Genomic DNA, 26,517 nt, shown 5'->3' on the forward strand with positions numbered 1-26,517 from the left:
CCATTGTATTTGAAGGTGCTTATTGTAACTAGTAATCTTTCACATGATGGCTCACTAAGAGTTGCCCATGCCTGGCAATCCCTTTTATGAATTATGCATAAAATTGTCCTTTGTAAGATGGCTATAACCCTGAGTTGCTCTAAGGAACTCTCTTTCTGAGTCTTTTTTTTCTTTTTTTTGGCTGAGGAAGATTAGCCCTGAGCCAACATCTGTGCCAATCTTCCTCCACTTTATGTGTGGGTCACTGCCACAGCATGGCTGATGAGTGGTGTAGGTCTGCACCTGGGATCTGAACCAGTAAACCTTGGCCGCTGAAGTGGAATATGCCAAACTTAATGACTACGCCACTACACCATGGGGCTGGCCCCTTTTTTGGAGTCTTATAAGTTGTTGAACCATTGCTTCTGCTTTGATTGTGGATGCATAACACTGAGAGCTACTGGCATCCTGACCATTGCGTGTTACTGTCATGTTGTGTGTTACTGTTATGAACCTCACTTATACAGCTAAACTATAGAAAACCGTACATATATTTCTATTCCTCTCTTCTCTGCTTTTTGTTGTTTACTATGCAAATGTCACATTTAAATATTTGAGTGCTTATTGTATGTACAATGCTTTGTTAGGAATTGGGGAGATGTGTTGGGGGGGGGTGAAATGTTGTGGATTATAGTATGAGACAGGACCTGACCCATAAAGGAAGAAAGGTGTAAGCTCCTCGGATGATTATTGTTAGAGCGTATTAGTCAGAAGGTTTTTTGAGTGAGTGCTTATAACCTAAGCATTCTCTAGAAAGGTAAATAGCAAGTAGATTTCTTGGCTGAAGTGGTGAGTCAAGTAGTAACAAGAAGTGAGTGTAGTAGAGAAGAGTCAGTTGGAAGATTTGGAAAGAATAGAGAGGCTGAGGAGTTTGAATTTAATTTGAGAGGCAATTGAGAACTACTGTAGGTTTTTATCAACCTGATTTTATTTCTTGTGTATGTAGATGTTGTGGGTGGGGGTAGGGGGCCTCTAGGAGGAAAGGCAGGAAATAGATGCTATGTTAGGAGCGCTAGTTATTCAGGAAAATTCTTACTCATTTCCATCTCCTTACCTTTATTCATACTATTTTCCCTTGTCTACAGGACCCTCCTCCTTTGTCTGTTAAAGCCCTACTCATCCTTTAATACCCAGCGTAAATTTCCCCTTTGAATTCACTTGCTTCTCTAAAGTTCTTTACCACCATGTGGGCATTTAATATGTATGCGTCTTGTCTCTCCACGTAGATTGTAAGCCCCTTGAGGATGACGATTCTGTTAACTTCTTTTCTCTGCAGTTCCAGGCATATTATTGAATTGAATAAAGGTTTGCATAGAAGATAATTAACCTGGGAATGAGTAGAATGGGCTAGGTTTGAGAAATGTGTTTCTCTTAGCAAATATTGTTTTGATTTGACGAATAAAGGAGAATTGATGTCTTAGGTTTTGAACTTTTGGGAGAATAGTGATATCCTTGAATTTCTTAGAAATTAGCTGTTGATGGAGAAGTTTGGATTCCCAAGTGGGAGAATTGGATTTCATTATTATATTTAATATGGTATGTTTTAGCTTTTTCTAAAACTGCCTTCTTGATTATCTTATAGTGATCTTGAAGGTAATCTATTTTCAACTGTAGGCGTTGTGTTAACTTGATTTAGTATGCTGTAATGGATCCAGATGATACAACCAGAGATAGATAGATACACTGTTAGGACTTGGATGGCATTCATCCAAGAGTTTGTAGAAACTAGAGGGTAAAATTTTGCAGCAGTTGGCTAAATTGTATAGCCCATTAGGGTCATTGTTGGAGAATTATTGCAAGACTTTGATTATTATGGCTCAGAAAAGGCATAGGACTTGGTAAAAGTCCAAAGATGTATAACCACAACAATCAGGTGTAGAAGGAGCTTGTAAGGAGCAGATTGGATTGTTCAGTCGTCGTCTGCCAAAACAGATGGGTAACTCTTAAAGTTTAGGGGAAAAAATCATACAAAGTAGATAGCAAGATTATAAAGGTCATTACTTTTGAGAGAATAAATATGATTAAAAAGTGCTTAGACTCATTAGAGGAGGGGAAGTCTGTACTAAGGTTAATGTTACCTATGATGTATTGAGGATTAGCATTAACCTTTTGTGCTTGAAGTCGCGGGAGACAACCATTCTCTCCCAAAACACCCAGTCATTGCTCGATGGACAGACAGACAGGGTCGATCATGGAACTGACCCAGTATGGCCAACCATGAGGGTGTTCTGTGGTAGTCTGTTCTTTGCTGGATGACTTGTTTCACCTGATGGATGTTAATATACAACCACAAAAGATGTTCATCAGTAAAATTAATTTCTTGACTTTGCAAACCATAATACAGTTTCACATAGAATAATATATATGATGATACTTTGGCACAGTTGATAAAATTTCACTTTCTAGGACTTAATTTAAGGCTCCTCCACTCATGGAACAGTTTAGAATGATAAACCTACTCTCTGTTGCCATTGTTTTTACTTGTTGACTGATAGATTTGACTGACATAGGCAAACAAGGACAAGTACAAATTTAAACTCACTGGTCTGACGTGTCTTTCATACCGATGAACGGACTGGTGAGCCAGAGGACTCGCAGCACAGTCGTGCTGCTAATAAAAAGCAGAGTCAACTGCTTTTCATTATTCATCCAATCAACTCTAATAGCACTTAATACTAATGAGTAATGAGGTGCCAGGATTGAAGCTTTGGTTGGATGGTAATCCTTCTAATAGTGAAATGAAGTCAAGGTTTCTAAATATGCCTGACAGCCCAAGGATAGCTTTGCTGAGAGCTAATCATGGCTTAAATACTTTTTTCCTCCATGGAAAATTTTTGGCCCTTGATATAGGAGTGATTCATCATAACCTTGAACAAACGTTCGATGCTTTTTTAAAAAACAATGGCTGACGTTTGGGGACAGGAGAAGCCATAGTAAGGCCCATAGTCTTTTATCTGAAACTGGTGGGATGAGATGAGTTTCAAAATTCAGAATTTTTAGGATTTTAAAGATGATAATACTGTATATAAAACTCCCAGGTGGGTCTGAAGCAGCACCTTCTAGTAAAACACATTTATATTTCTAAGCTATGAGTATTCCAAGATATGAGTATTCACACTTAAGTATTCACAATAAATTCTGTAAATAGCTTTGTGCCAGTTCAGGTCAGCTTTAATCATCAAATGAGGTTTTGTAACTTTTTGGAATTTGAAATTGTGGATGAGGGATTGTAGTTTTATACTTAAATTTGTCAAGCAGTATCTTTAGTTGACAGAATAAAATGACAGGGAGCTAGATACATCAAAGTAATTTCAAGATATTTTTGGTCAAAAAAGCAGAGTATAATTAATAACAGAGTATCTCTGGGTTTCTAGGATTTGTACTGTGTTCGCAGTGACCTGGGGAACCTGCTCAAAGCCCTGGGTCGCTTGGAAGAAGCCAAGGTAGGTTTTTGATAGAACACATTTAAACATCAGTGTTATGAAAACTTGTACTTTTTGCCAAGTCTTCAACTCTTCATTGAGCTGTCTTCACAAAACAGTCCTATGAAACTGAGGAAAACTGACGGCATGAATCGCCTCAGACTAGAGCAGGGCCAGGCTTTGGCATATCTGTTCTAAATCTGGGGCTAAAGCAAGAACCTGAACATTTTGGAGCCTTTCTGCTGAGCTAGATCATCTTTATAACAATGGGCTCCGTCATGATCTTATGTGGGAATAAATAACATTCCTTCAAATCTGAGGCTTGCCTGCTGATGACAAGCAGAGCGCCTGTGATTTGGCTCAAGACTCCTGTATGATGCAGGTGCCATTGAAAATGCTGCTCTTCTAAGTCCTTTGTGGCTTGTAAGTGGAGAAGAATTTCATCCAAATGTTACCCTGTAATACTGGCATTTAAAATTCTTATTTAACCTTCCTCCCTTCATCTTCCTCACCCTTTTTACAGTGGAAGAAAGGCTGTTAAAATGATTGTAAATTAATAATTGGAACATCCTGCCCCTTCTTGTCCCCACTCCCTCCCCCAAGTTCCTTTTTCCTCTTCTCCAATCCTAGTTGTCTACCTTCTTTTCTTCCTTACTTCCTTCTTTTATTCCTCCCCATCCTACTTCCTTTAAAAAAAAAAGTCAGAAGATCAAAGCTGGTTTGTTTGGGAAATGGACTGATCGAAAGAAAACTTGCCAAAGTGGAAAGGTGGCTTTTAGCATTCTGTGTTTCCAAATAATGAATTTGACCACCAGGTTGGGTTATTAAAGCTTTTGGTATAATTTTAAATTAAATTTATAAATGACATTGTCTTGTTACAAGCCACCTTACGCAACCGCGCTGCAGGGGTGAGGAGTGGGGAGAAACCAGAATGCTTCTGAAACTCCCACCTGTTGCTCTGAGCCCCACGCGCATGCTAATGCGTGGAGTGTATGCGCAGCGTAGCTGTCTGTTTGCTTCATCCAGGGAGGGAGAAGGCTTTTCAGCACCATCTAATGTTAAAAGGCACTAGTTTTAAGTGCGTAGCCCATAAATTCTGCTGACACTTTGGATTAACCTTATGTAGGTTTCCAGCTAATGAATTGTAATTTATTTCAATCTTAGCTGATAAATCTAATTGGTAATTTATAGAACAAATATTTGATAAGCTCCTATTAATTGTCACCCCACCAAGCGGACAGCTAACATGAATTGCACTTCACTGCAGCTTTAGAGATCGGTTTAGGCTGAGACATTGCGCCTGCCTTAGGTTGCTGACTTCTTTATTTCAGAGCTCTGGAGACACCTAGTTTGAAAAATGTTATTCTGTTTTTGTGAGAACTTAGTGAACAAGAAAATACTCTTGAGTGAAATGCAATGTATTTCTTTTGTAATCAGTGCATTTGAAAATTCAAGCCAGCATATTCCTAGTCAATGGAAGCAAAATTAAGTTGTCTTTGTAGAAAATGAAGAGCCTTTCTTCCAGCAAAAATCCCTGCTGTATGCAATAGCCCTGATTAACCCTCTCCCTTCTGCATGTTTCCCATGTTACAGACTTGAGACTGTCCTCATTCCCATATGTAATAGACATCCAAAGAATTTCAATTGCTTTGTTGAACTTTTACTAATGATCTTGTTTTTATTTTCTCTCTTGTTTTTGGTTTTTCACCATTGATATTGTATTTAGAAGGTTTCAGGTGGGTGAAACCTCCTATTCCATGCGTAAGGTGCCTCGCTGAAGGGAGCTCGAGGCCTGGATCTAGGGCAGACACACACCTCCTCCTCTTCCAGCAAGGAACGCACCGAAAAGTCACATGATGAGAAATATGGTAACGGGTTTGTAACTGCCACAGCAAAACAATTTGCCTCCATGCCTGAATCTTCTGTCTTGTGGCTTCAGAAACAGCTTAAAATAATTTTATTTACAAGCAAGTTATGTAAGAGAATGTTTTATACTATAGCCACAATTCTGTCAAAGATAAGTATAAGTTAATTGATATTAAAAATTATTAGAAATAATTTACTAGTAAAAGCTTCTAACTCTTCTTGTTGTTCATTTTTTTCCTTTTTTCTTCTTTGTTTGGATTGCAGCATTCTGCTCTTCTGATGATGCGCTGTGACCCTGCAGTAGCGCAAAGGCTGCGCAGCGTTAATGCGCCATGCGTGCGAATGAGCCCCTGTGAACGGTTGACTAGATGAGTAATCTGATTGACTGGCTCCCTCAGTTCTATTCTGTAGCCTTTTTGGATAAAATTGGGTTTTAACATACCTCGAGTCCAACTAATCTCATTAAACAAATATTCTCTATGGGCCTGTCTAGTAGATTAATGGATCTGGTTGGCCGTTTGCTGCGTCTAGGGGTGTTCTTTGTAGCGCAGCAGTTCGCAGCGATTGCGCAGCGCGATGCTGTTAGGTTGCGCAAGCGATGTTTGCGCTCGCATTACAGGGACCTCAACCTAGGTGCAATCCTGTCATATGAGGTTTCAGCTTCAGTCCCCTTTGGGAGACAGGGGCGTTGCGAGGATGTAACTTATAGCCTGGCTTTATAAAGATATCTGACTTGGCAGAAAAACATTTCTCTTTTCAGTAGCATAGTTTTGATGATAGGAACATTATTGTTTAGAGCAGCTTTCCCAAAATGTGTTTCATAGTATTCTAATAAAAGGCCCAGTGAAAGAAGAGTTCCATGGTCAACTAAGTTCAGAGAACCTTGTATATACTATTAAAGGCTTAGAGGAGTCCCCTAGTAGAGAAACCTGTTTTCTGTTTTCCTAATTTATTTGACCATGAAATCCTTTTTTCCAGTGAAACCTCTTAACCCCTCATAGAACACACTTTGGGAAACTGGGGGAGGGTGGGAGGGGGTGGGAAAACTTGGCCTTAAGTGATGCCCTCTAGATATCACTTGAAAACATAGCAAGAGCGCTTAAGTGTTCAGATAAGAGAAGTCCAGCACAGAGTCGTATGGCAACTGACTTCCCAGATAAGTCCCAGTGTAAGGGTTGGTCATTGGTTGGCAGAACTGAACATGGTGGTTTGCACTTGGGTTCTGGTGGCGCAGGCGCAGGAGCAGCCAGCTGTGGCAGCGCATTAGTTTTGGCGCAAGCGAGCCTATGCTGCAGGGTCACTTTTGGCTGGTCAGAGAAGGAATAATGATATCACCTTCTTCCCCCCTCCCCCAATCTTTTTTTTTTTTTCCCTTTTACAAATTTTCCCCTTTCCCTTTACCTCCTTCCCTTCCCATCTTCTTTCATTAACCCCTCCTAAGGCATGTTATTTGAAAGCAATTGAGACGCAACCGAACTTTGCAGTAGCTTGGAGTAATCTTGGCTGTGTTTTCAATGCACAAGGGGAGATTTGGCTTGCAATTCATCACTTTGAAAAGGTTGGTCATTAAATTAATAGTGGTATTTATGAAGTGCTTATGTGTGCAGGGTGTTTTTCCCAGAGCTAAATAAGAGGCCTTTATTTAACCAGTCACATAATATCTTTGTTTCTCTGACAGTATTGTAGCATTTGCTTGATGGTATATGAGAGGATGGTTTCCAATTTTGCGTTGAAAATGTACTTTAGTAATTAAAAATCCTCTTTTGAAACAGGCAGCTTTACTGTAAAGAAGCAGGGCTTCTCAGTGAAAAGGCTGATTCCAGATCTGGGGCAGGAAATGTGCAAAATTAGTCTGGAGTGCCTTATACTGGAAAGCAAGGAAACTTTGATATATTACTTTGCTTGTGTCAAAAGGACTCAGGAGGCAACCAGAACAGGCTCCCACTGGCTAAAGATGGGACTTGGGCATCAGTAGGAATAATAACTGAAATATATTGAAACTTACGAAACACGTTTAAATCCATGAGTTCATAATTATACTAAGAAGAAATTCATTGGTCACCTTTGGAAAATAAACTTCTCGACTCATTTTGAAAACTGGTTAAAAGGGGAAGAGTAAAGCATTTGTCCCCTCTCCTGGACCTCAGGGTAACCTGATAGTCGATAGGGAGAGTTTCTCTTTATAGAGGTATTTCAGATAATAAATGAAGAAGGAAGGATACAATCAGAGTATCACCATTAATAGATTTAGGCATTTATCAGTGGCAAAAAAGAGACACAACCAGACATGTTATCTATCTTGTGATATGGAAGTAAACAGTTCCACCAGCGAACTAGCCTTGCAAAAAGAGAAGAGAACCCAAATCTGATTACATTTGTAGTTCTAACTACCAATGTGGAAATTGGTAGGAAGTACATGGGACAGGGAAACGTTAAAGTACACCATAGGGATGCAATCAGCAAAGTCCAAACTATGGGAAGCTGTATAGGACAATGGTCTGATTTCTTCAACAAATTACAGGAATAAAAATGAAGATTTAAATTAAGCCTTTAATTTAAAAGGTTAAAAGAAACTCACAAAGGCATGTTGACAAGTTGTATGAGTCTTATTTAAATCCTGAATCAAAGTTAATCAGAAGTTGGACCACTGAATGGATACTTGATATTAAGGAATTGCTGTCAGTTATTTTACGTGTGATACTGGTATTGTGGTTATGTTGGGAGGAAAAAGTATTCCTGTCTTGTGCCTGAGATACATTTCGAAATATCTTCGGATGGATTAATATGTCTGGGATTAGCTTCAAAATGACCTGGAAAGAGGGGGCGTTAGGTTGGAATATAGATTAAATAAAATTAAGCATGATTTGTTAATTGTTGAAGCTGGATGGTGGAGACCTGGGAGTTTGTTATATTCCTCTCATGTATATGTTTGAAATTTTCTGTAACGAAAAGTGAAGTTTTTGAGGTGGACATCTGTCACTGTAGAAAACACAAGTGCATCATGTTGTCTTTACTACAAGAGTTGCCATCTAAGTGAAGAGGAGTGTTTTTTATGAATCTTTAATTCAGTTACTCATTACCTTTATCTTTTCAGTATTTCAATTAAGGTTTGCATGTATTACACTATAGGAGTACCCCACCTCTTTTGCTCAGTGGTTCTTTACCTTGGTTGTACATGAGGAGCTTGTAAAAGATAGGGATATCCTGGCTCCATCTTCGGAGGATCTGATTTAACTGGCCTGTGATGGAGCCCAGGCACCTTTTAGAAGGTGAATTCTTAATATACTGCCGGGGTTGAGAATCACTGCTTTAGCTACATCTGACCATATTTTAAGACAACTGCAGAACTATTTGGATAAAACCATTTAATGTTAGTATCTCCTTAAAGTAATGTGTCTCACTGAGTATACAGCTCTAATTACATATCTTACTGAAGTCATCCTGTGTATACAGTTGTAGTTACTGAGGTATGTATTTTCTGTATCAGTTAGAGCTTGCTGCTTCTCCCTGCCGTTAGTTTTTAGAAGAGTTAGGCTGATTAATTGTGAATACAGTAGTGCCAACCATTAGAAGTATTCAGCTCAATAAAATTGGAGCAGACCCAATCTAAAATTTTTCCCTTCAGGACACATTTTGCTCTTATATTATGCGATAAGTTATTTTGATAACGTTGAGATTTGTGAATAATGAGTGGGTACTAAAATAATTGGGTTTTAAAAATGAAAGAAATAAGATTTAATTATACTAGAAAATGTAATCAGAGGTCTAAAATTATCTCAGAATAAAAAATTATAGTTGGGAGCTTAATCTGAAATCTTAACTTGCTCTGAGTAACTGTCTTCTGATTTTTTAGGCTGTCACCCTTGACCCGAATTTTCTGGATGCTTATATTAATTTAGGAAATGTCTTGAAAGAGGCACGGATTTTTGACAGGTGAGAGAATGTTATATTTGATACATTTTCTCGAGTCTTTGTTGTGTCAACACTTGAGAGTTTGGACTGAAACTGTGACAGTGTCCATTGAAATACATTTCCCTTTTCTAGTATGTTGCTTTTCCCTGATCATGTCTGCTGTTTTACCTTTTATTTACCTGACTTTTCATTGTTGACTTTCCACAGAGCCGTTATCCTTCTCACTAGGAGTTTAGTTGAAATTTCCTTTCTTTTGTAAGACTGTTGAAATGGTTATCTTTAGACTAAATTATTCCTTTTATCTGATTCAGAAAGCTACGTAGATCCTGACTTTTTGTTGTTGTCAAAGGAATGCCTATTTCTTGTGTGGGAATACAATATTTGTCAGTGTGAAAATACATTTTATAAAGGTGCAGTTTTGATTTGAGGTTAATTATACTGTAGGATGCATTAATTCTAACAAAGCATCCATTAAAAGTTAGTTTCATTGTGTGTCTTTTTTTTTGTTTCCAGAGCTGTGGCAGCTTACCTTCGGGCCCTAAGCTTGAGTCCAAATCATGCAGTCGTGCATGGCAACCTGGCTTGTGTATACTATGAGCAAGGCCTGATAGATCTGGCAATAGACACCTACAGGCGAGCTATTGAATTGCAACCACATTTTCCTGATGCTTACTGCAACCTAGCCAATGCTCTCAAAGAGAAGGGCAGTGTAAGGATTTTTGTTCAGTCTATTTCTTTGTTACTTGGTAGGATTAAAAAAGTCTTTTTGCATATTATTATTAAATATTGAGGTGGTAAATTATTTTACTTTGGAGTTTGGTTGAGAGGAAGAATAGCAAAAATAATGTTTTCTGGAATGTTACCAGTGTTGAACAACAAAATTCAGCCGAGTAAATTTGAAGATCTAATTGACTTTTATTAAACGATTTATGAATCAGGCAGCACCCCATCTAGCAAGCAGAAGGGAGCTCAGAGGGGTTGTACCAAATGGAAGGTTTTTACAGGAAGAAGGGTGGAGCAAGGGAGCTATTAGCAAATGAAAAGAAAGGATTATTTTTAGGCCTGGACATCTTTTTTAGAGGGAAAGGAAGGCAAGGGTTTTATGTGTAGCTTGCCTCTTCTTCCTCTGGGTGATTGAGAAGGGCCTGTGTGACAGATTACCTCATTGGTGCTGACCAGAAAATTCCAGACTGGTTGATTAAGATTTACATTTCTGGGAAAGGTTGAAACTGCAATTAGATTAGGTATGAAATCTAGATTTGGTATTATGGGCTTTAGCGTGAGTGACGCCATTTTGGCCTTTTGGTTTTCTCTTTAACATCAGCCATTAGGCTTAATTAAACAATTGTTAGAATAATATCAGCGGTAGCTCTTTGATTCCTCCGATAGGTTTTGAATAGTTTGTTTTGTTTTCTAGGTTGCCGAAGCGGAAGATTGTTACAATACAGCTCTCCGGCTGTGTCCCACTCATGCAGACTCTCTGAATAACCTAGCCAATATCAAACGGGAACAGGGAAACATTGAAGAGGCAGTTCGCTTGTATCGTAAAGCATTAGAAGTATGTTGAGGGTGGTGTGGCTGGGTATTTTGTGTATGTGATAGTAGAGGGAAGGCAGTCAAGTTTGCCATGTCGTCCACCTCTTGTAAAAATAGAGAGTGGTTGAATCTTGAACCAGTAATTGACTGCCTAAGGTATGAGTGAGGTCCTGTGTGACATTCAAGAAAATCTCTCCATTGAGTTTATTATTTTATGGGTAGATAAGATCTGCACACAAAAATTAAACAGTCAGCTACAGCTTAAGAGAAATTACCAGTAAGACCAGTAAGTATATAATTTCAGTGCCTGATAGCTGTAATGGTGGTGGTTGGTGGGTGTGGCAGGAATTTAGAAGAGAGAGATTTCAGAAGAGATGCTGGAGTAATCAGCATAAACTAAGATGAAGGGAGGTCTATCTCATTATGTTTTGAAACAAGAGGTATAAAGTAAAGGAGGAGGTCAAATTTGAACTACCCAGCTTTGAAGAATGAGTAGACTTAGAGAAGGTGGAGAGAAGTATAGGAATATAAAAGTACTTGACCAAAGTTATTGTGGTAAGTTATCACTGCTGTTGAGTAGTTTTTTTAAACCTCAGGTGTCATCTGACTCTTTATAGGTCTTTCCGGAGTTTGCTGCTGCCCATTCGAATTTAGCAAGTGTATTGCAGCAGCAGGGAAAACTGCAGGAAGCTCTGATGCATTATAAGGAGGCTATTCGGTGAGAGGCTCACAGCCTTGTTTTTTTCTTTTTCTTTGAAATTTTAAAATATTTGACGTTTGGCACATTTGGCATGTGCTAAAATGACTTGTTAATAACAACAGACTAAATTAACATTACAGAGGGTGAGAGGGTTTTGTATTAGATAAATAAAACCGTTGTCCTCTCCTTTAGAATCAGTCCTACCTTTGCTGATGCCTACTCTAATATGGGAAACACTTTAAAGGAGATGCAGGATGTGCAGGGAGCCTTGCAGTGTTATACTCGTGCCATTCAGATAAACCCTGCGTTTGCAGATGCCCACAGCAATCTGGCTTCCATTCACAAGGTACTACTGTTTATTATGATGTGTGCATCTTAGCACCTAATGTTTAATTGCAGGAAAATTTTTAATCATCTCACTTTATTTTTTCCAGGATTCAGGGAATATTCCAGAAGCAATAGCTTCTTACCGCACTGCTCTGAAACTTAAACCTGATTTTCCTGATGCTTATTGTAACTTGGCTCATTGCCTGCAGGTAAAGAATAACAGGCTAATAGTTGGCTTTCAGTGTTGTAATCACTTTTTAATAGTTACGTGCTGTATTAATCCAAGCCTAGCTGGAGACAGTGTTTTTTAATAGGTTATCTGACATTACTTTTGGCCAAAGACACATAAAATGTTAAATCCTGGAATAGGGTTTTTCAGATAATAACTTCTTTTTGCCTCCTCTAGATTGTCTGTGATTGGACAGACTATGATGAGCGAATGAAGAAGTTGGTCAGTATTGTGGCTGACCAGTTAGAGAAGAACAGGTTGCCTTCGGTGCATCCTCATCATAGTATGCTATATCCTCTTTCTCATGGATTCAGGAAGGCTATTGCTGAGAGGCATGGGAACCTCTGCTTGGATAAGGTGCGATTCTTTTGTTTTAATCTTTTTATTGTAAAGTAAAACAGAGAAGAATACATGAGTCAAATGTATGGCTTAATGAGTTATCAGAAGGTAAACACCACCCAAGTTGAGAAATGAATCTTTATCGGCCATCCCGGAAACCCATTCCGTTGTGTCCTGTCTTCAGTCAGAACCGCCTTCATCCCATAAGGTGGAATCTTAACTGATATACTAACAATAGACTGATGGTGTTTTCCTTTAATTTGAAAACCATAATGTTTAATAAAGTGGTATTTTATACTCACCTTGGAGAATTAGAGCTTGATCAAAGCTTGGAATTTGCTTGGCAGCATAGGTTGGATGGAGTGCTAGGTGTAATTCTGATTTTTAAAAATGCTTCCCTACAGAATTTTCTAAAATGCAGTGTTTGTCGTGCTCTGTCCACACTGCCTCCTTTGTACAAGTTTTAGATTTGCTCGTCTATGTCATTAGGCCCCAGGAGCAGGTCGAAATATGAAGCGTATTATAGACTGCTAAGGTTGCATTGAACTGGTGATCTGAATTAAAGTATTCTGGGCAAACCATTTTCAACAGGTGTGAGGTAGAGGTTTGGTATTGTTTTTAGTCAGTTTTCCTAGATGCAAATTTACGGATAGACTGAACTTTACTAACAAGCATTGGATTCCATTGGTAGATTAATGTCCTTCATAAACCACCATATGAACATCCAAAAGACTTGAAGCTCAGTGACGGTCGACTGCGTGTAGGCTATGTGAGTTCTGACTTTGGGAATCATCCTACTTCTCACCTTATGCAGTCTATTCCAGGCATGCACAATCCTGATAAATTTGAGGTAAGACTAGTGTTTCCCTGTAGTCATTGTTTGTTTATGGGGAAAAAAAAAACCCATGGTGGTGGCTTTATTGTCGCCATTAGATGTTAAACCTAGTGTCTTTTTGGAAAGATTTGAGCCGAAGTTGTTAAATATACTGTATGCTGCCTTTCAGGTGTTCTGTTATGCCCTGAGCCCAGATGATGGCACTAACTTCCGAGTAAAGGTGATGGCAGAAGCTAATCATTTCATTGATCTTTCTCAGGTGGGTGAAATTCTTGAACTTGCAACTTTTTATTTTGAGAAAAGAGTGAATAAAACTATTGGCATATAGCTAGTATTTTTCATGACAGGTATTAAACATCCACTACAGATAGGCAATAGCTTTGATCTTATTTCCTTGGTCGTTTACATTTATAATTGGCATGGATTTTGCTGATGTTGCAAATGAAATAGAAATGTGGTATATATGTGTTTGGACGTAAAACTTTTTCGGGGATTGAGCCAGCACTTGCGACAGTAGACACTTAATATTAACTGAATAAGTTGAACAAAATGGTGGCGTGGAAGAAGGAGAGGTCAGTTAAAGAAAATAGGTGGACTATGGTTCATCTATTTTTGTGGGCCTTTGCCTTTGGTTATCTTTATACTTGCTCTATTGCTATTTCCTCTAGGGGTGTACATTTTATGATAAATGAAGATTGGAACCTGTAGGGGAATTAATTTGCTGAGGGTGTAGACTTTGAGTTTTTTCTTTATAGGCTCTATTGGCCACTTTGGTGACTAATAGATTTATGCAGTATATAGTATATCTAGTAATTCCTATATGAATCATTGAAGTCCTAGCAGAAGGGTTGTGAGACTCTTGTCATTGAAAAAATAATATACGTACCAACCTCTTTGCAGTATAGCTGTTGCTTCGGAAGTATACCTGACCATTTTTGATGTCGGGTTGGACTGTATGACTAAGAAGCATACTGCCCTCCACCTCTGAGACTTTCAGGGGCTCAGAGTTTAGCCAGGCCTTCTAAGTTTGACCACAATCTAGTTTGCCAGTACTTTTCACCCACCATTTGCCCTCATGTATACTCTGTACCAAATAGATGTGATCTACTCACCCTTTTGTAAACCCACCATGCATTTTACTCTGGTTCTTTATTCATACTGTTCTCTACCAAGATTGTATTCTGTCCAACTCCCTTAGACCCCTATCCATCTTTGAAGGCCCATTTCAAATAACCAGTTCCTCTATGAAGCCTTGTTATTCATACATTCAATCTAGAAGTAAACTCTCCTTTCTCTTTATTCTGTTTCTGTAATGTTTTGGGCCCATATTTTTACCTTGCATTGATGTAATTTGTGTTCTTACCACTTTTGCATCTGGGAATCTGAATTCCATTTAATGTCATTAAAGCTAATTGAATCAGTCTGTGGTTCTACATAGTGCGTTCTTATTGTTTTATTCCATAGATTCCATGCAATGGAAAAGCAGCTGATCGCATCCACCAGGATGGTATACACATCCTTGTAAATATGAATGGTTATACCAAGGGTGCCCGAAATGAACTCTTTGCTCTCAGGCCAGCTCCTATTCAGGTAAAGGAATTAATGATTGCTTATAATGTGTATTGGGCTAAAAAGACAGTGATGTGTTTTTTTTCCCTTTGGTTACCTGACATTTGAAACCATAGGGCAGATGTGCCTGACTTAAGGAAAAAACGAAAGTGTAGTACTTGAGATGTACAGGGACAAAAAATTTTGAGTGTGGACACAATGCCCACAGGTACATGTTTATGGAGACATGCAATTCAGAGTTGGGTATAAACAGTTGTTCTATCTTGTAAATTGCAGGAACATTTTAGCACTTAGAAGGTTAGTCTAAAATACTACTTGATTGTTCTTGGCTAAAGAAGTCAGCCCTCCTTGTTTGTTTGTTTACTTATTTAATTTTGGACCCGTTTGATGAAAGTTCTTAGTTTTTGGTCTGGCTTGACTTTTTTTTCTTTTAGGCAATGTGGCTGGGATACCCTGGGACTAGTGGTGCGCTTTTCATGGATTATATCATCACTGATCAGGAAACTTCACCAGCTGAAGTTGCTGAGCAGTATTCTGAGAAACTGGCTTATATGCCCCATACTTTCTTTATTGGTGATCATGCTAATATGTTCCCTCACCTGAAGGTAGGTAGGAAAAGAGTGCTATGGGGGCATTGCAAAGAACTATAGTCATTTATTTCCTTGCTGGTGTCCCTATGCATCCTGAAAGACATGTATGAAACTTTTTTCCATTAGAAAAAAGCAGTCATCGATTTTAAGTCCAATGGGCACATTTATGACAATCGGATTGTTCTGAATGGCATCGACCTCAAAGCATTTCTTGATAGTCTGCCAGATGTGAAAATTGTCAAGGTCAGAACCTGGTCAATATTGTCATTGAAATAAAGTTATCCGCATTTGGGATCCTTTTCCTAATGATGCATTTTGTGTTATTTTTTTTTAAAGATGAAATGTCCTGATGGAGGAGACAATGCAGATAGCAGTAATACAGCTCTTAATATGCCTGTCATTCCTATGAATACTATTGCAGAAGCAGTCATTGAAATGATTAACAGAGGACAAATTCAGATAACAATTAATGGGTTCAGTATTAGCAACGGACTGGCGACTACCCAGGTGAGAAGAGAATAATAGAGCGTAACATGTACCACCATGTATGCATTCATTTCCTTTAGATCTCATAATAACCCTAGGAGGTAAGCATCATTATCCTTGTTTTATAGATGAGGAAATGAATTCAGTGGAAATTGGCATCGTGTGATTTTTAAAAGTCTCCTGGATTCAGCCAGCGGGTTGTTTACCGAGTCTTCTGTGTTAATATCTTGTTACTCCCTGCCTGTGGCTTTACTCTGGTCAATGCTGAACTATCTGTAGGCATCATACAGTTTCTTGCTTCTGTAATTCATCCTTTCCCTGGTTAAATCTTGTTCATCTTTAAGACTTTCCGTTCAGATAGCTCCTCCAGGAATCCATTCCTATCCTTATCCCTAACCTGTCCTTCCCTGCTTTATTGGTACCTGTCTTCTCTGCTTCTGTAATATTTGGGGTATATCTTTGCATCCAGCACAACGTGTTATAATTCCCTGGGTTTGTATTCTCCACTGAATTGAATTACTTTAGGGCCCTTATCTTAGCCATAGTGATGTAGTATGTACGCAATAAATATATATCAGATACTTGTAAGTGAATATGTAGCTCTGTGAAGAGATGATAAGGCAAGGATCTCTGGCCTCCTAGGAGTTAACACTTGTAGTGGTATAACAGTTTATACCAAGAGTGCTCGAAATGAACTCTGCTCTTCAGGCCTGCTCCTGTTCAGGTAAAAGAATTAATAATAATCGCTTATAATGTATGTTGGGCTAAAAAGACAGTGATGTGTTTTTTTCCCCTCTGGTTAACTGGCATTTGAAACAATAGGGCAGGCATGCTTAAGAAAAAAAATAGTATAGTTCTTGAAATGCACAGGGACAAAGAATTTTGAGTGTAGAACACAATGCCCATATGTACCCAATGTCCATACACACCTGGAATAGTTACGTAACAATGTAAGGCAGTACTCAGATGTGTGGGAATTGCAAGATAAGACTATAGTTGTGTACATAGATGCCCAGAAATAGTGATGATCAGTGTGAGGAGAGACAGTCTTAGTAGAGATCGTTTGGAATAGTGATTTAAGTTTAGCCTTGAAGGTGGGTGTGATTGGGAAAGGACATTTTATTCATGAAGAAAAGAGTGAGCGAAAGCTTGCTGTTGGATTAATAGCGTTTTTTTTTTTGTTTTTAAAGATTTTATTTTTCCTTTTTCTCCCAAAGTCCCCCGGTACAAAGTTGTGAATTTTTAGTTGTGGGTCCTTCTAGTTGTGGCATGTGGGATGCCGCCTCAGTGTGACTGTGATTAGCGGCGCCATGTCGGCGCCCAGGATTCGAACCGGTGAAACCCTGGGCCGCTGAAGCGGAGTGCATGAACTTAACCACTCGGCCATGGGGCCGGCCCCCTGGATTAATAGGGTTTTGAAGGGAACTTTTTGGTTAGAGTGAGAAGTTTCATAGTACAATCCTCCCCAAATTAAGATAATCCTGTAAGTTTTTCCTTTTTAAGTTTAATATGTCATGAATATTTTCTCCTATTATAGTTCAGTGACCTTTTAATGGTTATACCATTTCGCATCTTAAATATTCTTTATTGGGGCTGGCCCTGTGGCCGATTAGTTAAGTTCGTGCGCTCCGCTGCAGGTGGCCCAGTGTTTCGTTGGTTCCAATCCTGGGCACGGACATGGCACTGCTCATAAGGCCACGCTGAGGCGGCGTGCCACATGCCGCAACTAGAACGACCCACAACGAAGAATATGCAACTATGTACTGGGGGGCTTTGGGGAGAAAAAGGAAAAAAAAAATCTTTAAAAAAAAAGATTCTTTATTGATTAAAAAATATTATACTACATTGACTTTAAATGTAATCATCATATTCTTGTTCTTGTTCAGATCAACAATAAGGCTGCCACTGGAGAGGAGGTTCCCCGCACCATTATCGTAACTACACGTTCTCAGTATGGGTTACCAGAAGATGCCATTGTGTACTGTAACTTCAATCAGTTATATAAAATCGATCCTTCTACTTTACAGATGTGGGCAAATGTGAGTATGTGTAGATTCATTGTTAATGTCTAGAGACCAGTAAAGATTCTGTATATAGGCCATCTTGCTGAGGCTGCCCCCTACCCCCATTCAGGAGCTGTTTTGCTCATTTCTAATCTTCAAGAGTTGTAGATTTTTCAGCCATTTTTGATTTCTTCTTCCAGTGTCTAAGTATCACATTATGAACCTATTTAATTTATGTATTCAAAACCAGGGATCAGCAAACTTTTTCTTAAAGGGGCCAGATGGTAAATATTTTTGGTTTTGCAGTCTGTACACTGTCACATTTACTCAACTCTGCCATTGTAGCAGGAAAACACTATAAACATTATGTAAATGAATAAGGGTAAGTGTATTCCAATAAAATTTTATTTACAAAAACAGGCAATATGCCAGGTTTGGCTCACAGGCTATAGTTTGCCAACTCATGGTCTAAACTGATAGCAGAAAGTGTTATGTACATCCACCCATGTTTAAAATTCTTGCAATATTGTAGAGTTATAACTAATAAGGAATTGATTTATGCCATTACCTCTCAGTCAGTTCATCAGAGCAGTTTGCATAAGTAGGACCTCTGAAGGTTCTAAACTTTGCTATCCATCACTGGCTCTTATTTCCCTAGAGCTAAAATGGAGATAATTCTTGGTTGGTTTTTTTTTCTGATTAATATGTTTTTTTTAAAGGAGGGGGAGGGTGGAGGAGAAGAGGAAGCAGATGAGTATAGGTTTACTATCCCTTAATCTTCACTTCCCAATGTTCAAAAAACCCCCAAACCAAAAGATTTTTTGTAAGTTTGTGGCAAATTTATTTGGCAGCAAAACTACCTGAACTGATGTTAGGCTATTTGTGGTCTTTTATTTATTCCATTTAGTATGAACTCTTACATCTCGCTGCACAGGTACTAATGTGTTTGTTTATAGGGAGTTGCTGCTGAGGGTGTTATGTAATATGTATGCACAGTACTACTTTTCTAAAATCTGAAATATTCGTCTGTTCTCGTGTCTTTCAGAGACAGGATGGTGAACTTATGTGGTACATTGAGTAGAAGCAGATCTAAATTGGGTTGGCAAACTATGGCCTGTGGAACAAATACAGCCCATTGCCTGCTTTTGTAAATAAAATTTTATTGACAAAGCCACGCCTACTTGTTTACATATTGTCTGTGACTGCTTTCCAGTGACAAGGGCAGAATTGAGCAGTTACGACAGAGTCCATGTGGCCACAAAGCCAAAGATATTTGCTGTCTGGTCCTTTACAGACAACGTCTGCTGACACTTGATCTAGATTAGGCGAGTCTGAGCTAACTCTATTTGTTGTGTCATGGTGGGGGATTTAAAATTTGAAATGGAAAATTCCTATCTTATCGGCAAAAAACACTGCCAGTATCAATTCCCATAGGACATAACCGCCTCAGATTTTGCCAATTAGTAACTTGTTTTGTGTCTTCTTACATCAGTCTCCTCTTTCTTTGAACTCTCTTTGGGGACAGCTTTGCAGAACAGGAACCTATAATTCAGTTGCTCTCATTCGTCTATGTGAAGGAAAGGCTTAAGTTCACAGTAGGCTGCTATCTGGTGGAAGACTACAGTGTGGTAGAATTATTAGAGATGTATAGGAGCCTTTCTTGAGAAGGGCAGAGCTGCGATTAATAATTCTTATTTTCCCTATTTTAGATTCTGAAGCGTGTTCCCAATAGTGTGCTGTGGCTGTTGCGTTTTCCAGCAGTAGGAGAACCTAATATTCAACAGTATGCACAAAACATGGGCCTTCCCCAGAACCGTATCATTTTTTCACCTGTTGCTCCTAAAGAGGAACATGTCAGGAGAGGCCAGCTGGCTGACGTCTGCCTGGACACACCACTTTGTAATGGGCACACCACGGGGATGGATGTCCTCTGGGCAGGGACACCTATGGTGACTATGCCAGGTGAGTTCCTGATAAATCGTTGGAATCTTCCTTGTTCTTTTTAAAATCGTTTAGAGGAGACACCCTCCCCCGTGATGAGAAATCATGTATACTAGAAGCAACATGTAGGGCAAGATGGTAGAAAATGAGACTTGTTCAAGTCTGAGCACTTGGCTTCATTCTCCTCATCTGCATTGTGTGGATACTTAACATAACATTAATAACCATGTGCTATTTGCGTTCTCAGATGTGCAAATGTTATCTTTCTTATTACAGGAGAGACCCTCGCTTCTCGAGTTGCAGCTTCCCAGCTCACTTGTTTAGGTTGTCTTGAGCTTATTGCTAAAAATAGACAAGAATATGAAGACATAGCTGTGAAACTGGGAACTGATCTAGAATAGTAAGTAAACTTTTCCATGAACAAATTGCAGTTGTCCCTCAGTATCCATGAGGGATTGTTGGTTCTAAGCCCCTCAACAGATAGCAAAATCTGTGGATGCTCGGGTCCCTTAGTCAGCCCTCCCTATCCACAGGTTCTACATCCACAGATACGGAGGATTGACTGTATATGGTAAAGTGAAGGAAATAAGGAAAATTTACAGAGAATATAAGTGATATAAAATAGAATCATAAAATAAGACTATAAAATAGGTGAATTAGTTGTATGATCTCTGGATAGGAGAAGAACTTTCTAAACTTTCATAAATGATCAATAGGTTTACTATGTAAGGAGTAAATGGCTGAATAAAAGTAAGCCAAGAAAATGAAAAGGCAAACAAGGGGGGAAAAAAATCTTTGTTTCTTATGTCGAATATTAATAGCCAGGCTATACTTAAGAAGTATAAAGGCTGAAAAAATTTACGTTTTAAATCCTTAATAGGAAAGTAAACAAGGAAATAACCAGACAGCTTTCTGAAGTAGAATTATAAACAGTTAACATGAAAAAAGTTTCAACCTCTGTAGTAGAAATGTAAATTAAGATAACACTGGGGTATACCCGTTATTTGCCTATAAAATAAGAGATTTTTAATATAGCAGTGATGAGGGAGCATTGAGGCACTGGCCTTTTCATTTATTGGTACAACACTTCATCAAAGTTTTGAGAGCCTTAAAAGGCCAGACCTTTGACCCTAATAGTGCCACATCTTCACTGTAGCATAAGGAAAAAAAGCAAACATAAAAGCCCCAAAACGAATGGGAGTTAGAGGAGTGATGCGTAGATAAATGATGCTTTATCCATAGTTTTTATGAAATAGTGAAATAATGTTTCTGTCTTAATTGCGGTTTTTTCTTTGGGTATTATGGGTGGTTTTTTTTCTTTTTGTTTTTCTCAGAAGTAGCATATTATATAGAAGTTTAAAGAAACACCCACTTTGAGTCAGACTGCCTGGGTTTGAATCCAGGATCTCCCACTTAAAAGCTTTGTGACTTTGGGCAAGTTAGTGTCTGTGTGCCTTGAGTTTTCCATCTGCAAAATGAGGATGAAGGATAGTACCTACCTTGCCGAGATGTTGTAAGAATTGAAAAAAAGGTGTTCCATGTAAAGCACTTATAATGGTTCTTAGTACATAGTAAGCATTCAACAGATACGAAGCATTTATTTATTATTTTCAAAATTTTCTCCAGGGAGCATCATATACATCTAAGAAAAATGAGTGAAAATTTTGAGCCCAGGCATTAAAAAAATTAAGATTCATGTCCATCATCCCAGAGATAACTACAGTAAATAATTTAGTGTATTTTTTTTTTTTTTTACTTTTTGGAACTTAGTTGATTTCACATACTACTTTTCCCCAACATTTTGTTATGAAAATTTTCAATTTTATAATAAGCACTTCTATACCTACCACCTAGATTCTACCACTAACATTTTACTATACTTGCTTTATCACGTATCTGTCCATCTATTTATTCCTCTATCCATCTAATAATCCATCTTATTTGATACATTTTCGAGTAAATTGCAGACATCAGTACTCTTCACCCTGAATACTTCAGAATGGACATCATTAGCTAGAGTTTAATATTTCTTTCTTTTTTATTTTAAGGCAGAAATTATATTCAGGGGAATACACAAATCTTGAGTGAGTTTTGAGAAATACCTTTATAACTCAAACCCCTAACAAGATAGAGAACATTACCATCACTCCAGAAAGTTCCTGCATGCCCTTTCTCAGTTGGTCTTCCTCACCAACCCTCAGAGATGACCACTGTTCTGATTTTTTTCCCCACCATAAATTACTTTTGCCTTTCTACAACCTTAGACAAATGGAACCATACAGTATGTGCGCTGAAGGCTTCTTTCTCTCAGCATAGTGTTTTGAGATTCATCCATGTTGATGGCTTGTATCAGTAGTTTATTCCTTTTTGTTGTTGAGTAGGATTTTGTTGTATGGATATACCACAGTTTAACCATTCTCCTATTGACATACAGAAGTTAAAAAAAGAGCACTGAAATATTTTTATTTGGAAAGTAGCGTTAATATGGTCATGTTTGGGTTGAGGCCAACAGATATGCATAGCCATTTTAGTAGTTCTGTTGCAATAAACATTAAAACAACTTCTTATTAAATTGCTTTTAAAAATGCACAGGAATGTTATAGCTTCTGGTTCTGAAGTAATAATTTTCTCCATATAAGAATAATTTCATGACAAATGCTATATTCAGAAGGGGAGAATAGAGAGAGAAATCTTTGCCCCTGTTTCCAGAAGAAGTGATTTTTCCCCCTGTTTCTGAACAGAGAAGTAGTCTTGGTGATGTTAGGAACACTTTTTTATATCTAAATAAGCAACTCAGTTCATGTATAAGTGGAAAATTATGTCACTAGACATTGAATTTCTTTTCCCATTGAGTGTTTTCCTATTTTATTAAAATGTTCATAGACTGAATATTTCACCTTCTGTTTGTGACTTGGCTCTTGTAAATGATGCTTTAATGAACATCTTTGCATGGCCAGGTGTATCTGCGTCTCTGATTATTTCTTTTGAATAGATTTAAAAGTGTTATTGATAGGTCACTGGGTTATGAACATCTAAGGTTATTAATACACACATTGCTAAATTTCTTACCAAAAGGATAAGCAGTTTACATTCTAACCAGTGGTACATAGGAATAGATGCATCATTGCCAATTCTTATTTTTATTTTAAAGGTAGAAATGAGATGAATTGGAGAAAGCATGGTGTCTCTTGGATATACTTGTTTAGGAAAGAACTAAAATTTTTCAGAGTATGTGGAGGTGAACTTGTTATAAGCATTAGCATTATGTTAGCTGTGACCCTTCCCTTTTTCAGCATTGAGGTAAGGGGGCAAATCAGAAGAGAAAATAGTGTCAACTTTGGTCACCATATATTTCACCACAAGGGTGACGAGGTATTTATGGGGGCTAGTTCTGAGTTTCTGCTCTGATTTGTAAACTTGGCTTTTTTTTTTTTTTTTAATTACCCAGCCTGAAGAAAATTCGTGGCAAAGTCTGGAAGCAGAGAATATCTAGCCCTCTGTTCAACACCAAACAATACACAATGGAACTAGAGCGGCTTTATCTACAGATGTGGGAGCATTACGCAGCTGGCAACAAACCTGATCACATGATTAAGCCTGTTGAAGTCACTGAGTCAGCCTAAATAAAGACTGTATGCACAGGAGAATTACCCCTATACCTGAGCCTCAACCTTCTGGGGGAAAGGGAACTAGATAATGTACTTTTTACTTACCTGTACAGTATCATGTTGCAGATGGGTGACAAATAACGATCATAGAATAGCACAGTCAGACTTGCTTCCTGCATGATAGGGAGAGACACAAGAGGTGGGAAACTGCTGTTCCACAAGGAATCTCCGTAGAATTTGGCAGCAACCAGGTGGTGCATAGGTCTGGAAGGTCTGATCTCCCTTGGTCTTCCATGGGATGGTTAGTGTGGAGGGGAGATAGAGATTGTCCAGCCGTTTTGTGATTCCATGGATTGATTGAGTCTTCTGAATTGAATCTTTTTCTTTATATTTTGGGTATTGGAGCTTTTAAAAATGTTTGGTTTCAGGTATTTTTATTCATGTGAAGTGTGTATGGTTCTCTTGAGATAAGGTTTTAAGCTGAAATGTTGCTCCTTGTTTTAGTTTTCTGAACTCCACAGGTTCCTGAGGACTTTGCTGGTGTAGTCTTTTTATAGGTTTTATAAACCACTTGAGCCTATATCAGTCGTTTTAGTGTCTGACCTAATGTTTGGAGCTATCAGTGCTTTGTTGGTTTAGGTGATGATTCAGTTTTTTTCTGGTCCATTTCCCATTTCCTTCTCTTCCCCTCCCCCCACTTTAAAATTTCTCCTGTAACTCAGCTAACAAAACCAAGTCTGATTCAAAACATCCCAGAGTGTTTCTGTTAAACACATCATCTGGTGCCAAATGAAAATTCTGAGGAGTGATTATTAATTATAAAGGGCACAGTTGTGGTACTGTCATTGATGATAATAATAGAGATTTTTTGGGCCTAGTTTTGACCTATTTCACCAGTGTTTTACCTTTGACTGCCCCTTTATGCTGCTTCCAAAAGTGATAGTGTGTGATAAGATTTTTACCTTCCTTTCTAAAGTTTGTTTTTTTTTTTAAGTGAGTCCTGTTCTTCCTATTTCTTTCAGCAGAAATGAAATCCCAGGTAAGTATAAGTATTCAAATATTTGATCCGTAAGTCACAGTTATCTCCAATACATTAAATAACTTTCGTCAAAAAACTTGTTATAGGTCAAAAGCTCTGAAGGACCAGCTATGTATATGAGTAATCACTTTTTAGCCCTCTAGGGTCTCATAGACTTACTGTCTTCTGGACTTGGTCTTGAAGTCTCTGTGGAGTCAGCCTCCGTAGTAGCGAACTGCACCGCTACTTGGTTTGGAGTCCAAATGAGACTTTAGCCCTCCTGGAGCTTGAGTTCTTAAAAACCATAGGAATAAAATTATGGATCTCAACAAAGGATTGAGGGCTTGAGGCTTAAACAAGCCAACATATGAATATATGTTTTGTCTTGCTGTGCTGCACTTAAGCTATCTAGTAACAGATAATCTGTGTCTGCTGGTAGTGTTCTAGATCATGTCTTTCCAAAGCGCTGAGGCAGTGCACCTGTTCTGTAGTTGCAGCTGATGTCTGAATGTATCCTAGCTGACAAATTATGAATAAGAACTTGAATTTCTGAGCGATTCTTACTGTTAACCAAAATCGGAGCAAGGAATCTCAAATGTAATTCTTAGTCAGAATTACATGTTAATGAACTGTGTACCTTTTAATAATGTAAATCAAGAAACATCAGTTTAGGAATTTCTTAATTTATTTTTTACCTGATTGAAATGTCAGTTTAAGGTTGCCAGCATGGTTGCAGATAAACTGATGTTTGAAATTCACCAAACTACATAATGTGGAATAGGATAATATACTTCCAGTGCCCTCAGGCTGTGGCCTTGCAGCCGTTTACATAGCACATCATTCCTCCTATAGGGATGGACTTTTCCTGGCACGAAAAGTAGCCGCTCTGGGTGAAGCTTTGCTTATTGTAACAGGCTTTCCAGGTAACATGTCTGTGGAAGACTTAATTCTGAATAGATATAGATATTGCTGGAAACGAATTGTTTTTTTCTATTATACTCTGCTTTATCAAAAAAGTAAAACATTTAAATTGTGCTACAGAAATCCAGATGTTGTCTTGCGATCTTTAAACAATAAATGAATGATTTGCCCTTAATATGGCTGATGTATTTTGTGTTCTGTTAAACTGAGTTTTGGACAGAATAGACTAATAGGCTCATCCAATGATGGAACCTACACTTGAAGGGCTCTGAGCAACAAAAGGACCAGATTTCCCTAGTGTAGCTATGATATTAAGAATTTTGTTGTCTCGGCCAAGTGTGGTAGAGGAATGAGGTTGCTGTATGATCCATTAAAACGACCAGAAAGCCTGTGGCTCCTTGCACAGCCGTTCATGCTTGTTCCTGACTGCTCTGGTTTCATTTGCTCTCGTAGTCTAATTCTTTATGTGGACTGTTCCTTCCTGCTCTGTACGGTGGTTGAACTCAGCTGCAGGTGTCAGGGAGGAGGATATCAGTGCATCAGGGACCAGAGCAGGCTGTTTAGCTGCCTTTTTTCTCAGATATCGATGAGAATTTTTTTCAATAAAATTTCAGGTAATTTACCTCTCAACTTCTGTGGGTTGTGATCCTCAAAGCCCTAACGTGAACTAGTGTTTGTTTCCTAAAAGATGGGGAGGAAAGGTGTCCAGTAGCCTACTCGGCAAGGTTCCCTCTTCTATTGCACATGCCTCTTAATGTTAACTGCAGCTAACATTCAGGTTCTTTGCCCAAACTTCTGAGGCACACAGTTACATCATCCCCATTTTTATAGAAGGGGCTTGTGGAGGTACACTTGCAAGTTTGTTGTAGAGATAGGGTTATGATGATTAGCCCCTTTTATCTGATTCTCTGTCAACTCACAGCACTTTTACATGTCTATGTAGGTAGTTTGGTGCTTAAGAGTTTAGGTTTTAGAAGTAGTGCTGCTGGAGTTCGAAGCCCAGCTCTGCCGCTTTTTAGCCGTGTGATCTCTGGAAAATGAGAGTGCTAGCATTCCCTACTTTTTAAAGTGTCATAAGGATTAAGTCCACATAAAACACTTGAACAGTGCCCAGCATGAAATAAACTATTATTAATAACTTGAAGTGCAGGGATATTTTATTTGTATTCTGTTGGT

At 38.4% G+C, this 26,517-nt stretch overlaps 1 protein-coding gene across 5 annotated transcripts in view; it reads left to right on the forward strand.

Annotated features, from left to right (window-relative positions):
* Nucleotides 1-25,516, forward strand: part of OGT (O-linked N-acetylglucosamine (GlcNAc) transferase) — a 32,846-nt gene extending 7,330 nt beyond the window's left edge. For all 5 annotated transcript variants that reach the window (XM_005614262.4, XM_001493388.6, XM_070258802.1 and 2 more), the window contains exons 4-22: nucleotides 3,414-3,482; nucleotides 6,769-6,885; nucleotides 9,181-9,260; nucleotides 9,753-9,948; nucleotides 10,657-10,797; nucleotides 11,393-11,493; nucleotides 11,668-11,821; nucleotides 11,910-12,011; nucleotides 12,209-12,388; nucleotides 13,062-13,220; nucleotides 13,375-13,464; nucleotides 14,670-14,795; nucleotides 15,209-15,379; nucleotides 15,491-15,607; nucleotides 15,701-15,871; nucleotides 17,737-17,889; nucleotides 19,563-19,815; nucleotides 20,071-20,194; nucleotides 23,243-25,516. In XM_005614262.4, the coding sequence (XP_005614319.1) occupies nucleotides 3,414-3,482; nucleotides 6,769-6,885; nucleotides 9,181-9,260; nucleotides 9,753-9,948; nucleotides 10,657-10,797; nucleotides 11,393-11,493; nucleotides 11,668-11,821; nucleotides 11,910-12,011; nucleotides 12,209-12,388; nucleotides 13,062-13,220; nucleotides 13,375-13,464; nucleotides 14,670-14,795; nucleotides 15,209-15,379; nucleotides 15,491-15,607; nucleotides 15,701-15,871; nucleotides 17,737-17,889; nucleotides 19,563-19,815; nucleotides 20,071-20,194; nucleotides 23,243-23,417 (2,679 nt within the window). In that variant the 3' untranslated portion in view covers nucleotides 23,418-25,516. The remainder of the gene's footprint in view (nucleotides 1-3,413; nucleotides 3,483-6,768; nucleotides 6,886-9,180; nucleotides 9,261-9,752; nucleotides 9,949-10,656; nucleotides 10,798-11,392; nucleotides 11,494-11,667; nucleotides 11,822-11,909; nucleotides 12,012-12,208; nucleotides 12,389-13,061; nucleotides 13,221-13,374; nucleotides 13,465-14,669; nucleotides 14,796-15,208; nucleotides 15,380-15,490; nucleotides 15,608-15,700; nucleotides 15,872-17,736; nucleotides 17,890-19,562; nucleotides 19,816-20,070; nucleotides 20,195-23,242) is intronic.
* The last annotated feature ends 1,001 nt before the right edge of the window (nucleotides 25,517-26,517 follow it).

This window comes from Equus caballus, chromosome X (genome assembly GCF_041296265.1).
Source record: "Equus caballus isolate H_3958 breed thoroughbred chromosome X, TB-T2T, whole genome shotgun sequence".
In the NCBI taxonomy this organism is placed as follows: domain Eukaryota; kingdom Metazoa; phylum Chordata; class Mammalia; order Perissodactyla; family Equidae; genus Equus; species Equus caballus.